This window comes from Onychomys torridus, chromosome 2 (assembly GCF_903995425.1).
Source record: "Onychomys torridus chromosome 2, mOncTor1.1, whole genome shotgun sequence".
Classification (NCBI taxonomy): Eukaryota; Metazoa; Chordata; class Mammalia; order Rodentia; family Cricetidae; genus Onychomys; species Onychomys torridus.
Genome location: NC_050444.1, coordinates 160,995,378 through 161,012,887, shown reverse-complemented (window position 1 = coordinate 161,012,887; position 17,510 = coordinate 160,995,378). Strand labels below are relative to the sequence as shown.

At 52.4% G+C, this 17,510-nt stretch overlaps 2 protein-coding genes across 17 annotated transcripts in view; one reads left to right on the top strand and one right to left on the bottom strand.

Annotated features, from left to right (window-relative positions):
* Nucleotides 1-6,270, top strand: part of Pik3cd (phosphatidylinositol-4,5-bisphosphate 3-kinase catalytic subunit delta) — a 46,582-nt gene extending 40,312 nt beyond the window's left edge. For 12 of the 13 annotated variants that reach the window (XM_036178082.1, XM_036178084.1, XM_036178080.1 and 9 more), the window contains 10 exons: nucleotides 2-145; nucleotides 334-433; nucleotides 558-736; nucleotides 828-940; nucleotides 1,105-1,183; nucleotides 1,517-1,684; nucleotides 2,239-2,362; nucleotides 2,654-2,799; nucleotides 3,042-3,174; nucleotides 4,499-6,270. In XM_036178082.1, the coding sequence (XP_036033975.1) occupies nucleotides 2-145; nucleotides 334-433; nucleotides 558-736; nucleotides 828-940; nucleotides 1,105-1,183; nucleotides 1,517-1,684; nucleotides 2,239-2,362; nucleotides 2,654-2,799; nucleotides 3,042-3,174; nucleotides 4,499-4,636 (1,324 nt within the window). In that variant the 3' untranslated portion in view covers nucleotides 4,637-6,270. The remainder of the gene's footprint in view (nucleotide 1; nucleotides 146-333; nucleotides 434-557; nucleotides 737-827; nucleotides 941-1,104; nucleotides 1,184-1,516; nucleotides 1,685-2,238; nucleotides 2,363-2,653; nucleotides 2,800-3,041; nucleotides 3,175-4,498) is intronic. The other variant, XM_036178088.1, reaches the window with a different exon arrangement.
* A 257-nt stretch (nucleotides 6,271-6,527) lies between these two features.
* The window catches only part of Clstn1 (calsyntenin 1), a 69,849-nt gene continuing 58,866 nt past the window's right edge, over nucleotides 6,528-17,510 (bottom strand). For 2 of the 4 annotated variants that reach the window (XM_036178090.1, XM_036178091.1), the window contains 10 exons: nucleotides 16,578-16,740; nucleotides 13,852-13,908; nucleotides 12,312-12,469; nucleotides 11,828-11,976; nucleotides 11,327-11,553; nucleotides 10,740-10,910; nucleotides 10,219-10,364; nucleotides 9,154-9,289; nucleotides 8,483-8,667; nucleotides 6,528-8,101 (listed from right to left, as the gene is read on the bottom strand). In XM_036178090.1, the coding sequence (XP_036033983.1) occupies nucleotides 7,904-8,101; nucleotides 8,483-8,667; nucleotides 9,154-9,289; nucleotides 10,219-10,364; nucleotides 10,740-10,910; nucleotides 11,327-11,553; nucleotides 11,828-11,976; nucleotides 12,312-12,469; nucleotides 13,852-13,908; nucleotides 16,578-16,740 (1,590 nt within the window). In that variant the 3' untranslated portion in view covers nucleotides 6,528-7,903. The remainder of the gene's footprint in view (nucleotides 8,102-8,482; nucleotides 8,668-9,153; nucleotides 9,290-10,218; nucleotides 10,365-10,739; nucleotides 10,911-11,326; nucleotides 11,554-11,827; nucleotides 11,977-12,311; nucleotides 12,470-13,851; nucleotides 13,909-16,577; nucleotides 16,741-17,510) is intronic. The other 2 variants (XM_036178093.1, XM_036178094.1) reach the window with 1 other exon arrangement.

Below are 17,510 nucleotides of genomic sequence, written 5' to 3'. Positions count from 1 at the left end.
GGGATGATGAGCTTTTCCAGTATCTTCTGCAGCTTGTGCAGGTGCTCAAATATGAGTCCTACCTGGACTGCGAGTTGACCAAATTCTTGCTGGACCGAGCCCTGGCTAACCGCAAGATCGGCCACTTCCTCTTCTGGCACCTTCGGTATCTGAATGCACCCCGGCCTGTTCCTTGGAAACCCCGTGAGGGCCACAGGGAAGGGAGACCTCAGGCTTGCTGACCTTACGTTTCTAGCAGGCCCAGATGTTCTAGGTGTCCTGGGTCCCACACAGGCGGAGGAGGGACTGTGGGGTAAGGTACTGGGCAAAACTCAGTACCATTTTTTTTTCCAGCTCTGAGATGCACGTACCATCGGTGGCCCTGCGATTTGGCCTCATCATGGAGGCCTACTGCAGAGGTAGCACCCACCACATGAAGGTGCTGATGAAGCAGGTAAGGCTCAGCCAGGCTCTACGCCTAGGTTTTAGAATGCTGCACCCGCGCCCCCTCCCCCACACCATCCTCTCCTCAACCCAGAGGCTGGCGCCTACCAGTGCCTTACCACTTTCACCACCAGGGGGAAGCACTGAGCAAGCTTAAGGCACTGAACGACTTTGTGAAGGTGAGCTCTCAGAAGACCACCAAGCCCCAAACCAAGGAGATGATGCATATGTGCATGCGCCAGGAGACCTACATGGAGGCCCTGTCTCACCTGCAGTCTCCGCTGGACCCCAGCACCCTGCTGGAGGAAGTCTGGTGAGCCCCATGCCTGGCCCCACCATGGCAGCCCCTCCCACCCCTCCGGCCTGTGGAGGAGCACCTGTGGACCCCACTCTCTGGCCGGCAGTGTGGAGCAATGCACCTTCATGGACTCCAAGATGAAGCCTCTGTGGATCATGTATAGCAGCGAGGAGGCGGGCAGTGCTGGCAGCGTGGGCATCATCTTTAAGAACGGGGATGGTGAGCAGACGGGCTTGGGAACCTGCTGAGGCTTTATCCATCCCTGTACTATCCCGAGGGGGTGGTCCTGGAGAAATGAATTGAGAAAGTAGCCTGGGACCTAACACACCCAGGAATGCAGACCCTACCAGACACTTGGGGTCTCCCTCCTTCCCACGCTACAGACCTCCGCCAGGACATGCTGACTCTGCAGATGATCCAGCTCATGGACGTCCTGTGGAAGCAGGAGGGCCTGGACCTGAGGTGGGGGCCCATCCTGAAGGGCACCGAAGCTATCATTGCTGTGTCAGTTGGGGAAGGGGCTGTTCTCAGGACAGGGAGACAACAGAAAGCTAGGAGAGGGCGGGGAAGGCTGCCCAAGCGTTCGCCTTGCTCCCTCTGCACTTCCTGGCCTCCGGCGCATCTTAGGAAGCAGCAGTCTCTTCCCACTCATCATCTTGGGGGCCAGTGCTGGGGCCTCCCAAGTCCTTCCCCTCCTCAGCAACCTGGGTGTGGCATGCCCTGTAGCTATTTCCAGTGTCTCCCCGGGGACAGCCTTCAGTCATTACGTCTGTCGGCTCTCCTTCCCGCATGTAGGATGACCCCCTATGGCTGCCTCCCCACTGGAGACCGCACAGGCCTCATTGAGGTGGTTCTTCACTCGGACACCATTGCCAACATCCAACTGAACAAGAGCAACATGGCGGCCACAGCCGCCTTCAACAAGGACGCCCTGCTCAACTGGCTCAAATCCAAGAACCCTGGGTAGGTTCCTGGGAGGTGTGATGTGGGGAGGGTCAGCCTATCAGAGACGAGGTAAGAGGGGGGACTGTGACCTTCTGGGCTCAGCTGTGGGGCCAGCCTGAGTCTGAGTCAGCCAGGCTGTTCTCATGTGCCGGTTCCCGATGGCCGTGTGATGCTACTCCAGAGCTTAAGGCCTCAGGACATCCACCATTCTGAGTGGGCTCAAGTGGAGTCACCTGGGAATTCTACATGTGTTGCTTGGGTCAACTCATACCATCTGGGACTTTTGCCACGGCTGGAGGGTCTGAGATGGCTTCCATTGAATGCCTGGAGCCCTACCTCTCCTCCTGGCCTCTGCTCACATAGTAGGTCAGCCCCCAGCTTCTCCCCATGGTGCTCACGAGACAGGTTCAAGATCAGGGAGGTATCCTAGGCCTAAGCTCTGGAACAGTGTGGTCTACGTTCTGGTGACGAAAGCAAGCCGAAAGGCTGGACTCGGGAAAGCAGCACACTCTACCTCCTGTAGAAGGAGCTGCAGTACGGTGTGGCCGTGACCTTGAATCTTCCCCACTCAGGGAGGCCCTGGATCGAGCCATCGAGGAATTCACCCTCTCCTGTGCTGGCTACTGTGTGGCCACGTATGTGCTGGGCATTGGTGACCGACACAGTGACAACATCATGATCCGAGAGAGTGGGCAGGTAGAGAGGAGTGGGCGGGTGGCTCCCTGTGGGCAGCCTGACCTCCGTCCTGGCCTGCTGGCCCCTCTGCCCTGTATTCGGTATCCCAGATGATGCTGTGAGCCCCGCCAGGTGTCTTCTCGGCCTGGGACTCTCAGAAACTGCAGCTCTCTTCCCTGCTGGATCTCTTTCCTCCTTCCTGGGTTCCTGGGGTTTGAATCCAGCTCACACTAGGCTAGGGCTCCAATCTTGAGCTACACCCCCAGTGCCTCCTTCCTGGCTTCTCATTCTGTGCCCTCCCCTCCCCTTTAGCTCTTCCACATTGATTTTGGCCACTTTCTGGGGAACTTCAAGACCAAGTTTGGAATCAACCGGGAGCGAGTCCCCTTCATCCTAACCTATGACTTTGTCCACGTGATCCAGCAGGGGAAGACTAATAATAGTGAGAAATTTGAAAGGTGAGGACGCTGCCACCCTGGACAACAGAGTCCCTGGGTGAAGGGACAGAGACAGCTGTCTCCTGGCACCTCCCGTGGGTTGGTCTTTTGTAGGAGGCAGGTTGAGGAGGTCAGCCTGAGGAACTAGGGACTTTCATGTAGCCATCATGGAGCAGCATCTTGGGAAACAGGCCCACTGGCCTCGGGCTGGGAGTGCTGCAGAGAATCCAGGACCTCACCTGCCCCATCTGCCTCACCTGCAGGTTCCGCAGCTACTGTGAACGAGCCTACACCATCCTGCGGCGCCACGGGCCGCTCTTCCTCCACCTCTTTGCCCTGATGCGTGCTGCAGGCTTGCCTGAGCTTAGCTGCTCCAAAGATACCCAGTATCTCAAGGTGAGTGTCCTTATGGGTTCTCATCGCTGCCGTAAAAGTCATGACCAAGAGGCTGCTCCAAAGATACCCAGTTTCTCAGGGTGCGTGTCCTTATGGATTCTTTATGCCGTAAAAGTCATGACCAAGAGCATCTTGGGGAGAAAGGGCATTTATTTCAGCTTACAGTTGTAGTCCATCATGAAGGGAAGTCAAGAGTGGGCAATGAAGGGCTGGAGAGATGGCTCAGTGGTTAAGAGCACAGACTGCTCTTCCAGAGGACCCAGGTTCAATTCTCAGCACCCACATAAATGGCTCACAACTGCCTGGAGCTCCAGTTCTAGGGTACCCGATACCCTCACACAGACATACATGCAGGCAAAAGACCAATGTACATAAAAACAAACAACCAAACTAAATAAATAAATAAGTAAATAAATAAATAAGTGAGCATTGGAGCAGAAGCCATGGCTTGCTCATCCTGCTTCCTTATACAATCCAGGCCCACCTGCCCAGGGGTGGCATCATTCACAGTGGGCTGGGCCATCCCACATCAGTCTTGATTAAGAAAATGTCTCGGGCTGTATACCTAATAAATAAATCTAAGAAAAAAAAATGCCTCACAGACCTAACTACAGGCAACCTGATGGAGGCATTTCCTTGGTGATCTCTCCATCTCAGATGACTCTAATTTGTGTCGAGTTGACAAAGAACTAACCAACACAGTAGATTAATCCAGAGCTGAGTCAGGACCTACTCCAGGGCTGTTTCCCAAGGCCTGCCTGGGCAGTCTGGGTTCTAGAAGGGCCCCATTTGTGGACTTCTTGGGGTTACCAACGCTGGTGGGCGCCTCATACCATCCTTGTCTTCGCAGTGGGGTCTGGTGGGAAGTGGCCAGCGTGGTCTAGTTTGCTGGGCTTAGTTGTGCTGGGTTGAGATGTGATAACCTTCCTTAGTTAATCCACATGTCCCTCACAGGTGTCTACACACACACACACACACACACACACATTCGTGTATGATCTGTGTGAGCTAACGTTTCTTCCACATCTTATAAAATGCTTCCTTCCCACATTCTCAGCTTGTGGTAAGTGGAGCAGAGTGAGGTGGTAACAGACCACAGAGCTAGCCAGGGCATTCCCCGAAGGCCCAGAACACCTGGGCCTGCCAACACCTCAAGGCTTCTTGGCATCTGAGTCATGGGTGGGCTGGATGGGTCATCAGGGCTTGGGGTCTGAGTAAAGAGCTTTCCCTTTCAGAGAGGATTAACAGCCCCGTAGGCTTCAGTACAGATTGTATGAGAGCAAGCAGGGCCCCTCAGTGTCACCCCGCTGTGGTGTTTGTCCAGGACTCTCTGGCACTAGGGAAGACCGAGGAAGAGGCGCTCAAGCACTTCCGGGTGAAGTTCAATGAAGCCCTGCGGGAGAGCTGGAAAACCAAAGTCAACTGGTTGGCGCACAATGTGTCCAAGGATAACAGGCAATAGGGCCTCTCCTGGTCACCATGTGGAGGTCCCTCCTGGCTCTCAGGCCTAGAGGTAAACTGTCAGCTCTGGGAACCCGGCACACTCAGTGGTCATCAGAGGCCCCAACACCTGAACTGTTCCTCATGGGGAAGAACCACACAACTGCCTCTTGTTTACACTGGTTATTTATTTACAACTCAAAATGTTTAAGGAACAGAACAGCCATAAATGGAACTGTCTTTGTGGAGGGGAGGGGCAGTCCTCGTGACACACCCCCCACCCCAACCCTGTCAGCACTGTAAGCAGCGCCTTGAGGATTACGCCTCTAGTCTTCCAACCTGTGGGTCTTGGCCCAGCGAACAATTCTTGGGGCCTTCTTCCCAGGCTCCCCAGCAGGCTGCCTGGAGCAAGCCTGGAAGTCACCTCCCATCCAGACAGGACACCTCAATCCTCAGCTCCCCTCGGCCACCTCTGTGTGGCCCACCTTTGGTGACCTTCACCAACCACGCCTCCGGCAGCTCCCAAGGAAGCCAAGGTACCCTCTAGACTCAGGCACACTTGCTTTGCACTGTTAAAGTGACCTCTTGGATATGGGGACACCCTCACCTTTTATTTCGGGTAAGAAAATGATAGCCAAACTATGTACAGAACTCTAGGCTGGGGAGAAAGACCTGGGCCCTGCTATGTATAGTATGTGTCAGGCCTCAAAACACTCAAAAACTGGCGACTGATTGAGCCCAGTGCGGTCACCAATCAGGTTGGAATGGAGTCCTCTGTGCAATGATTGTGAGCCATACCTGAAGGCAGCTGTATGGAAGGGCAGGACTGACCTCTCCTGGAGCTGTCCCCTTGAAAGGCAGCTGGGGAGCCAGGTTCTGAAGTTGAAGGCAAGAGCGAAATTAAAGTAGCCTGGGCTTTTATCCTTGAAAAGGAATGGATCAGAGCGACCCTAGAAACGCAGGTCTGAGCCGCCTCCTGGGCTTTCCAAAGCCATGCTGGCAATGGAGCTAGGTACCTGGACTTTTGGACACTCAGGGATCTGGGGACACAGCTCAATGGTACAGCATGTGCTTAATGTGCTGTCCCGAGCACATCTTGATGCCACCTCAGGACCTGGATCTCTCAGTAGTGTTCTGAGACTTGAGAACCATCACTGCTGTGTTGCCAGAATCCCAGAACACGGCTCAAGGAGGCCAGGTTACCAGCTCGCCCGTGTTGACGGCTGAGGGTCCCGCAGCAGTTTGTACCTCCACAAACCACCTGCTTAGTTCACAGGAGTGCTGGAACCCTATCTGCCCCACCAACTCTGAGATAGGAAGTGTGTGTGCGTGTGTGTGTGTGCGTGTGCGTGTGCGTGTGTGTGTGTGTATCAAGTTATTTATTGAATAGAGTCTAGGTGCTCCCTGGTGTGGCTGCAGACTGCACACGTTCAGCCTTTGAGTTGGGTGTATGGTCTGTACACCTGGCTATAAGAATATTTTCTATTTTTTTAAGTCATTTCATGTTTGTGTGGGGAAAGTGGGTTTCCTTTCACTGATGTGGGCTGAGACATTTGTGCAACCTTGACATGATCGGTAAAGACAGGTGAAAAGAAATAAAAGCCTTTTTATGTTCTTACATTCTCGGCTCAAAAGCAGCAAGGGGTGGGCTGGGGACACGGTGTAGTGGTAGAGTGTGCTCGCCTGGAATGTGAGGCTGGATGCATTCTTCCACACCATAACCACCAAAACATATGGTGCATGGGTGTGAAGGGCACCTGTAATCCCAGTACTAAGCAGGCAGAGGCAGGAGGATTGCTGTAAGTTCTCGAGCAGCCTGGTCTAGACAGGAAGTTCCAGACTAGCCTGCCAGATCTTGTCTCAACCACCCCGCCCCCAAAAAAGGAAAGTGACAGAATAACCCCCACTCGGGCTAGAGTTAGAACCAGAACTTTATTATAGTGCATACACTTCCCAACCTAGCATCAATATACACACACTGAAGGGGACAGACAGATGCTGCAGCCGACACATGAAAATGTCCCTCTCCGCATCGTCTAATACAGCAGCTACAGGGACGGGACATGGGAGGGCGGCCACAGCTGTCAGCATCCTTCCAACCGGCAGCGAGGGCCAGAGATTCCCGGCTGGAGAAGTCTAAACTGGGATTGTAAATGACCAGCTGAGTGCTGTGTGGCTTCACACTGCTGTCTCCAACCCATCCACCAAGCAGCAAGACTCCTAACTACGGGGCTTGAGCCTCACTCCACACCAGGACAGGGGCAGCCCACGGAGCCCCTGGGGGTGGGGGGGAGAAAACAGACTGTTTTGGAACATTCTAGCACTTTGTCTTTGGGCCTCAGGATCTCCTTTTGGATGCTGTAGTGTAGAGGTGCTCAGGCCTGTTATCCTCAAATCAAGGAGCCTGACTGTCTTGCAGAATTGATGTCAGTTCCCAGGAGCTACAGGTTTTCACCAACAGGGGGACACATTGAATAAGCAGAAACCACAAGGCTGCACACAGTGAGTTGGCTGCCAGTCGCAGAAGTGTAAGAGAGGCCAGGGGCCTTGGCTACTACCTGGCTCTTCCCAGCCTCCAATGTGGTTGGCGCTCGGGTCTGGTCCCCTAAGCAGCACTCAAAGCCTGTGGCCCCTGGCCACATGGCTGTACAGAGACCCCAGCAAGGGCCACAGTGACTTGGACCTCTCCAACCCGGTTTCTTGTGAGGAAGGTGGAGGAGAGTTCCTCCTGGGCCTGTGTTCTGACTTCACTTTACATTCCTGTCCTGGACTATACTAGCACAGAAGACACACAGAATCCCAATTTATTTACAAAATATTAAAAAGTCAGTTGGTCATCTACATAGTAACCCCCATTCTCCCACTTTATACATGCACTAGTTTGGAAAAAAAATAAAACTTTTAAAAATAAAGAAAAATGATTACTGGGTGGGAGTAATTTTTACCCTTGGTCAGCAAGCCCAGTCATTTGCAGCCTCTCTGGAGGTTGGGGATGCTGGTATCCTCTCCCGGACTGAAGGGGGACTCCAGCCACATACGGGGTCCGAGGTGCTGTGGGGCCACTGCACCCAGATGTGGTCAGGAAGGAAGTGCCAGCTCCTAGCAAAACTGAGTGTGATGGGCAGGGAGGGAGGAGTGGGGGCTATGGTCCCCCACACCCAGCACAGGCGGAGGTGCAGCGATGGGGGAGGGTCTGCAGACCTGCTGGCCAAAATGATTTTGTACATCGTGGACCCATGGGCTGGGAGATGGCTGGAGAGTTCTGGAGAGCAGGTGTCGAGGCGTGTGTTCAGTAGCTGAGCGTGGAGTCGTCCCATTCCAGCTGCTGCTGCCGGGTGGCGTTCTGGCCGTCGCCGGGGCCGCCTTCCTCTTCTTCACTGCTCTCTGACTCAGCGCTGGTGATGTCCTCCTCCTCCTCCCCATCTTCACTCTCCTCCTCCTCCTCCTCCTCTTCCTCCTCCTCACTGCTGTGCTGGTCCTCATATGTCTGGGAAAGAGATGATAGTTGTAAGTCTAGCTGGTGGCCCCGTGACCCAGTGTCCACCTTCCAGAAGCTACGGAGGGAAACAAGCAGGGCTGAGCAGCACTGGGAGCTGCCTCATGCAGAGTGCCAGGGCCAGTGACGCGCTCACCAGAAACTCGGAATCCATGCACCAGGGAAAGGCGCTCGATGCCGAGGGATGACGCTTAGTCCTGTTACACCAGAAACATCTTGGGGTAAAGCAGCATCAACTGCCTACTTATGCTAATCAGTGTGACCTTCAGCAAGCTTCCTCATCTCACAGACCCAACGTGCATGGTACATGACACAGGTACAAGGACTCAAGGGGCCATGGCTCCACAGGTCTGTGGTGCCCTCTGCACCTACCTCCATGGGGTTTACGGTGATGGTCAAGGCAGAGTCATCCCAGTCCATCTCATTCTCCTTCCCGGTGTCCTGGTCCCGCATCGTTCGCTGATGTGCAGCTCGGATCCGAAACACCCCCAGGATGATCATGAAAACCAGGAAGCTGACACACACCACAATCACAACAGTCGCCGTGCTGGGGACAACTGCCAAGAGATTTGAAGGCCGGACTCGGCTTTGGTGACACTGCTTATCCAGACAGCAATCCCACCCTTGGCTTCCTCAACTACTTGAGGTCGGAATGAACGTGCCAGAGTGCTTCACCTGACCCTCAAAGACCAAAGCAGCCGGGCTTTGCTCACCGGCTCTGTGGCTGCGGTGAGCTTCCTTCTATATGTGACAGTAAGGGCTGACAGGCAGTGGCTATGAGCTTACAGCCAGGTTTAGTCGGGAGGCGGGGTACCCATCTGGACCCTACTTGAATGCCATAGCCTATTTTTGTTTGTTTGTTTTGAGACAGGGTTTCTCTGTGTAGTTTTGGTGCCTGTCCTGGATCTCCCTCTGTAGACCAGGCTGGCCTTGAACTCACAGAGATTTGCCTGGCTCTGCCTCCTGAGTGTTGGGATTAAAGCTGTGCGCCCCCGCTGCCTGGCGCTATAGCATCTTGACCCACGAACTTCCCAATAGCCTACCTGCGAATGGGTGAGGACTGGCCAGGCTGTGGCCGGACAAGTCAACAAAGGAGCGGTGTTCAGGGTGAACGAACTGGGGCTGGGCAGCCATGTGGTTGGCATGCTCCACAGGGTTGGCTGTGTGGATCACATTCACCTGCAGTGGACGAAGAGAAGTCACTAAGGCTGGCATCCCAAGTGTGCCTGACAGGTGACCATGGAGTCAGTCACTGGCAAATCTGTGCTTCAAGGCCTCCAGGCTGGGGACAGACGGTTGCTCCAGTGACCAGAAAACAACAGGAAGAACCTGTCACCTGGTCTGACAGTGTGACAGTGTCACACATCCCAAAGCAGCTCTTGTCTAATGGTTTATTTATAGTGTAGTTTATAAAAGAACACATTTGCATCAGCCAGGAAAACAAACCCAGGTCATTGGAAATGCCTGGCATAGACCACTTTCCCCCTAACCTGGCCAGAGGAGAGACAGCACAAATCACCATTTGTCACTTTTCAAACCAGCCACCCTTTGGCTTAAGTAATACACTGTCGTCAGTGCTCTAACTTTACCTTGGCCCACCACTTAGGTCATGGTGGAGACAGTGGGCTGCTCAGAACAACTGAGCCCATTTCTCCAGACTGCAGCAGCCCTGGTCAATAAAGTCGGCTGCAGAGGGGGCTGCTGGAGGTTCAGAGCGGAATGCACTGTCCTCTAGCTGCTGTGACCTCAGAGTGACCATGGCCATGTTAGCACACCCAGCGGTGACCCAACTGTACTTTCACCAGGGTCAGTGATGGGACACAGCTTCAAAGACCATTTGTTTTCCTGGGGGTTCTTTCACATATGGAACCCAAGGAATGACCTTGTCCCTCCTAAAGACATACACTCATTCTTCACCGGTCTCCAAGGTCTCCAAGCCACTCCAAGCCTGCATATCTACCCTGCCGGCAGACCACAGTGTGAACAAAGCCGCCCCTGGTGTGAGCCAATATAGTTGCCACCATGAATGTCTGAAGCCTTGGAACCAAGAGTCAGGACACTTGATTCCTTCTACTGTTGGTCCTGCTGGGTGGGCACCCTGGACTCACCTCCACCTTGAATTCATTGCTGAGGTAGCGACCATTTAGTTCTGAGCAAACAAGCTTGAACTTCCGGTCAAGCAGGGACCTGGTGTGCCAATTCCGATAGCGCAGAAGGTGCAAAACCTCCTCATAGCTTGCCATGGTGTCCACACCTGTAGGGTGTCGAAGGTGAGTGGCAGAAGTCTGGAGACTGGGGCCCAGGTAGCTAAAGTCATGAACTTGGGTTAGTTGAGCCAATGGCCACACCTCTGTGGCTTTTGGAGCCAAGTGGGAACATTTCTCCATCCAGGGCCATGTGTCATGTGCACAGCCCACCCTGCATAAAGCACTGCCTATGTCCTACTCCCCACCAGTCCCCATGTCCCCTCTCCAGTGCAGAAGGGCACCAGTGTGGAGTGAATGTGTTAGTCCACATCTGCAGGTAGCGGGCACCAGTGTGGAGTGAATGTGTTAATCCACATCTGCAGGCAGTAGGCAGGCAAGAGCCTTCACCTTTCCTTCTTACCCTCTGCTTTACAACCTCTCACCTGTAAAGACCACGCCCAGGTCGGAGTGGCTCACTTCGATGCCCTTCTGCTGGAGGCGGGCCACATCCACCTCCAGGCTCTCCTGCTCTGGGTTCAGCTCCTCCCCTTCCACTGTGACCTCGCAGGTGTCCAGGTCATGCACAATTTCCTCTGACACCAGGGACTCTTGAACTGCAAAAAATGGCCGACCAGAAATAGCAGAGGCCAGTCAACCCTAGTGCCCAGCCACACCCCAGGCTCAGAGAATCTAAGGCTGAAACTGAAGCAAGAAGTCACCATCAAGACTTGGGGGGCTGAAGTGGAGTCGGTGGAGGAGGTTATGGCTAGCATACTGAAGGCTCAGAACAGCTCCGTCAATAAAGAGCACTTAGTCAGTCCCCAGTAAGAATGGTGGGAACATTGTCCTCCTGTGGGCCAGCCCTCAAGCTACATCTTAAAAGCTGATGTCCAACTAAGAAGAGATGTAGAGACTCTGTCCACAGTCAGGTTCCAAAAACAGAGCCAAGAATTACTAAGACATTAAGACTCCCAGAACCCACAGAGGTAAAGGGCCCCTCAGGGGCTGGCAGGCCCAGGACAGCTGTTACCTGTGGGGTCCTCGGCCCCGTCCCCCTCAGGCTCCACTTCTCTGGTGATGGTGCTGATGATTCGAAGCTCAGGGAAGAGGGAGACACCCTCTGGGCTCTCAAACTCAGAAGCCGCCCGGGCAAAGTGGTGAACCCCACTCAGGCTGATCTTGGGTTCTTCTGGCTGCAAAACCATCACGTAGCCTTCAACTGGAGGCACCTCGATGCAAGCTGCCTCGTTAAAACACCTGTCAGAGAAGCAAGAGGGGGACAGGGAGAGAAGGGTGAAGGCTTTGAGAGCTATGAGGCAGCCACCTATCAAAGGCTTGTGGACAGAGGGTGGCCACTCCGGGGTGCACTTCCCATTGTGATTGGATGAAATTTAATTCTTCACTCAGGCTTTACATGATCAAGTGATAACTCGCCTTCCCTCAGAGGGGAAGGCAAATCCAAGGGCACACACACATTCTGCCCAAGGGTCAGCGAGTGGAAATACATTCATTGCCACAGATCACGACATACTTGACTGTGCTGATGATTTTCAGTCTGCGGATGCCGGGTGTGGGGAACTGCCTTGAATTCAAGTAAGAAACGTGCTGCATGGCCTTATCCAGCTCTCCAACATCATCTCCCTCCAAGGTCAACACTGCTTGACTGGAGCTTGTGTGGATCTGAAATCATCGTACTAGAGTTGGGAACAAGGTCCCAACCAAGAGGAGCCAAAGCCATGAAAGATGGCTCACTGAGCTCTTCAGTCCCCATGAACAAGACTCTCTACATAGTGTAAAATCCCTTCACCCACCCCCCAGCTGCGTGGTGGTGGTGCATCTCTTTAATCCCAGCCTGGTCTACAGAATGAGTTCCAGGACAGCCAGAGCTACACAGAGAAACCCTGTTTCAAACAACAAAACAGGAACAAAAAAATCCCTTCACCCTATCTCTGCCTTACCCTGCCAGCCCCACTCTTAGTGGGCTAGGCTAAGAGTGAGTTCAGGCGAGCGCTTACCTGCACGCCTCTGCTGCCATCCTCAGGGACCTGCAGGTCCAGCCCCTCCTTGCAGGTGTACAGACAGTCAATCACTTTCTTATCCGCCAGTTTCCCAGAACGGATCGTGAGGCCAGCCAGGTTACCCCGGAAAAACTGTGTCATGTGCAGGTCACCACCTTGGGAACAGGAGGAGGAGAGAAGTTAGGCTTGCATTTGTCATGGCTGTGTTACCAGTGGAGGCGGCTTGATGAATGGACATGCACGTTAGTTCAGAGCAAACCCTGTTAGCCTTGCAGTCTACATGGAAGTGCAATGGAAAATTAAATTGTTTATGATCATGCACATGGCCTGGAGAAGAGAGGAGCTTGGGGTGGGGGTTCCCTCACCCAGAGCCTGGATGCCCAGGGGTCCCTCTTTTTATATCGGGCCACTCCCTGATGACAGAGGCTAACCCGGTACTATAAGCAAGGTACATAGGACACTTGGCACTAGCCTGTTCAACCACTACCACCTACTTGGCTGAGCACACTGTGGGATGCTTCCCTGACTGAGGACACAGGAGTGGAGGCATGGGGAAGACTCGATCATAAGCATGGCAGGAACTCTGAGCCACTAAGAGTCCCCACGTAAAAGGCCTTGAAGGCCTTCCAGAGAGATTTGTGTGTGCACTCATATGTGAACAGTATCCACATGCATATGCAAGTTGTGTGTGCAAATATATGTATACAGTAAGCATGCTCATATGTTTGGGTACGTGTGTGTGCACGTGTGTGGGCAGACCTGAGGTTGATGCTGGAGATCACCTTCCATTGCTCTCCCACCTTATTCACAGAGGCAGGCCTCTTGGTGAACCCAGAGCTTGCTGGCTAGCTAGTCCTCAGGCAATCTGATTTGCCTTCCAATCACTGGACTAAGTAGCCGGTGCTAGGCTCACTTGGCATTTACATCGGTGCTAGGGATCCGAACCCTCATCTCTATGCTCACACAGCAAGCGCCTCACACATGGAGTCATCTCTGCTCCAGGAAGCTCTTTGGTTGGGTCCTGTCTCCCAGGATGACAGGCAGGGAAGATGTAACCCCAGATGGTGGACCTTGACAGACCACAGCAAAGAGCCACAGACTACAGCTTCACATTTCTGAAGAACAGGGCCTGGCCCAGCAAGTCATCCCTGGGGATTGCTATTTCTGTGCAGAATTTAGTACCAATCAGAAAACACAGAAACTCTTTTCCTGTCCCGTGGCTTAGCCACATGAGCACCACAAAGTGGCCCCCAAACCCAGCTTGAGGAATTGTAGTAGGCGCCTCGTGCAGTGGACTTGGGGGACTGGAGGCATGACAATCCCCACGAGTGCAGCCCACGGGGGTGTACAGGGGCAAGAGGAGCAGGAAAGGAAGTCCCAGGAGGCAATGGGGAAGCTCGATGCAGGCAAGCAGCTGAGATGGTGTCCAGGATCAAAATGCAATTTGCTCATCTCATGCGACATGTGGAATGAGTTGATGTCTCAGCTTTAAAGGAAACACTATAGTGAACGGGGAGTGGGGGGTATGTCCAGCAACCTGCAGAGGCCACAGTCACAGGCTCGGTCTCATTGTCTCGTTCGACTCCTGAATACTCTGGAAAGCGAGACAAACAGCAGAAAAGACCAAGAGGTTAGGCCTTCACACTGGACCTCAGAGTCCAATGCTGAAGTAGGCAAACAGGAGCCCCAGAGAACAAAGTTCCTCCTGACATCCGGGACATGTTTCACCCAGATGCATGCTTACTCTTGATGACCTTTTCCCAGAAGCGATCCCCTCCAATGCTTCCTTTGGGGTTTTTCTTTTATACATCGCCTATTCTTCTTGCCAGAACACAAATCAGACTCAAACGAAGACAAAACCAGGTACACCATTCATTATCTGTTTAGCCCATGTTACAATGCGTTCCCAGGAGGTCTGGCCGGGAGTGGTGATGGAGCAAATGTAAATAAACATTCAGCTCCTGGACCACCATGTTCTTCTCTCCAAACAGGGAAGCAGAACACACAAAGTGGGAGGACCCGTACAAGGGTCCAGAGTGTGGCACGTGAAAACACGTGAGCCTGTACTTCCTGGATCTTAAATGACAGAGAAAAGAGGATGGTAGGAAGGATGCTGGCTGAGGGTCTCACTCAGTTAAACAACCTGCAGCAGGCCTAGGCGCTCACCAGCCACAATCTCTACAGCTACAGATGGGGGCACAGAATCTGAAGCTTTGCTAGTGGGCAACACACCCATGGCTGTGCATAGAACCCACATATTCTGTACTGCATTGTGGGAAATGCCTCCCTTGCAAATGGCCACTACAGTCCAATTAGGTATCTCCCATGCAACAAGTGTGGAGATGTGTTCTGGGCTGAGGCCAGACCTGTGAAGCCATTTTGCACTTCCATGCACACCCACTGTGATCTCTCTATAACACAGTTGAGGTGATGCTGCTGCCATGGAGACACAGCTGCTGCCATGGCCCACCCTCCCCACTGTAAGTCAGCAGGGGGAAGGCTTCCACATTCACCTTCCTCTGTGTGAACTGAATTTTATACTGGTGTTGGTAGGAGCTGGAGATGGCTCAGAGGTTAAGAGCACTGACTACTCTTCCAGAGGACCTGAGTTCAGTTCCCAGGCACCCTATGGTGGCTCACAACCATCTGTAACACTGATTCCAGGAGATCAGACCTCTTCTAGCTTCTATAGGCACCAGGCACACACCTGGTGCCCAGGAGTACATATAGGTCAAAATATCCCTGACACGTAAGATGTTAAAAATTAGAAGAAAAAAAAAAGAATTTGTGTTCATTTGGTGTGGAAATTGCTTTCAGGTTGAAAAAGTCGAGAGCTGAGGTCAAAAGAGAGGAAAGATGAAAGGCATTTGCTATTCATTGGCAATGATGCTGACCGAAGAAGGCGGGCAGTGCAGGGCGGCCTGTTTAACCGGAACAAGGAACCTCTAGAATACAGAGTTTTGTTCAGGCTTATGCTTGTGTTTTTTCTTACAGCACATTTGAACTTAAGAACCAGGGCATCAGTTGAAAGCTGCCTGCGTGCCTTGCAACCCAGCCTTTGGCTTCACATCCCATATTCACAGGCAGCTTTATAAACCAACAGTAACCCTGGGGGCCTGCTGAAGAGGGTCGCCTCAGTGTGCTAGCTACTGCTTTGTATCTGAAAAAGTTTACAGAGAAACTATAAAATCCAAACTCTCCTAAAATAAACAAATTTGTCTTGGGAATTAGATTTGTTTTTACCTTTCTAACCAAAGTCCAGCTATTATCTTTCCACGGGGAGAAAAATGTATCTAAAGTCTAGACATCTAGCACACGGTGATGGTGTGGTGACCGGAAATGATGTGGGGTCCAAGGGTCCAATGTCCAGTGGAGGGCGCATGACCCTCTGAGGCAGACCGAGGCTCTGTGAACTTGGACAAGAACAGTTACTGTTTATTTCCACTAACTTATTTCCTTTGGCTATAAATATAGGCCATAAACCACAGCAGTGGGCGGTAACTGTGACCCTGTCACCAGCAGAATCATGGGTGTTTTCTCATCACTGCACAGCAGAGCAGGGTTCCACACACCATCTCAAAGCTCTTCACCACTTTCAAATTTACGGTCTTTTCTGGCCCTGCCATTAAAGCTTTGTCTCACCCATTTAATAAGGCATCATGGGTATCGTTGCACAAGTTTACAGAGTCAATCCTTCAGTATGCTGGTCACTGTTTCAATTTAACTGGCTACCTAAGATCCCACAAATAACCAATATATTGTTTAAGGCAGTGGTTTTCAACTTGGCCATGGGGATTATATTATCCCTTCAGCAAAGCTTTCCGGAGTCCACTCCAAATGCTCCCTCACTCACCAGGTTCCTACCAAGTTGTCAAGGACTAAGAGCTACAGAGGAGGCCTACAGGCCTGGACACTTCTGTGTCCTTTACATTTCTGTATCTTGGTTCACTCTTACCTCTGGCTTTATAGACATCAATAATCAATAAACAGACTGATTTATATGCCAGTTTCCAATTCATACTTTCCCTCTGTGTGTCACTGTTCTCAGGTTCAGGAAGGGTGACAGTGGACTGTTGTCCATAACATACCTTTATTAAACAACCACTGATAACATCCATCCTGTCCTCTAAAAGGCCACACAAGATACAAGGACACTGAGTGAAGGGAGAGCTACTGAGACTCTGATCCCTGACACTGTAACGATACAGCAAGGAGGTGTGAGTGAGTTCCCAGGCCAAGGGATGGGAGGCCAGCAACTGTTACCTTGCCAGCAAGCTCCAACCACAAGCTGAGTCTCTATCCTGGTTGGATGAAGTGGGTAGTCCTCTGTCACCGAGAAAGGCTCATGAGAAACGCCATCCACATAGAGAGTCACACTTGGGAATTCCACATTAAGGACAAAATGGTGCCAGTCTTCATCACAGACCTAGCCAAGGCAAAGGAAGCGTGACATGTCACCCAGCTGCTCACCCAAAGACACGACTCTGAGAGGCAGCAGGCTGTGGAAAAGGAGTCATGCATAAGGAATGGCTTCCTAAAAAGAAAAGGATTCTAAAAAATCTTGCAAGAAAGTATTTCGTAAACGCATCCCACCAGAAAGGGGTAGGTCAATTTCATCATCGCTAGGGCATTTCACACCAGCACTATCCACAGGCCAGGGACTGATGACAAGGGGCTGCACAGTTCTCCATTACCATGGCATCCACAAGTCTGTCCAGCAGCAGGCTGGACGTTTAAGTCTTAAAAACTTGGTGGGGTTATCAACTAGCTATTCTCTTCCCCCGTTCCTGAGGCAGGGTTTCACTAGGTAGCCCTGACTGTCCTGGAACTGGACTGGGACTCAGTGACATCTGCCTCTGCTCCCGAGTACCCATCATTCATTTCCAAGTCAAAATAATAATCATTATCAGTCTCAGGAAAAGGCATGTGACAGTGAATGTACATGTTCTGTCAACTGCTCATCCAAACAGGAACATATAGGCTGAAGGAAGTATCCACACATAAGGCCCCAGGAGTAATCCCCAGAACCACATATAACCACACAATGGCGCCTGCTGAAAGCCCTTGGGAGGTAAAGCAGAAGATCAGAAGTTCAAGATCATCCTTGGCTTTACAGTTTGAGGCAAACCTGGACTACATGAGTCCCTGTCAGAGGCGGGGGGGGGGGGGGGGCAAAGCAAAGGGAAGGCTCTCTGA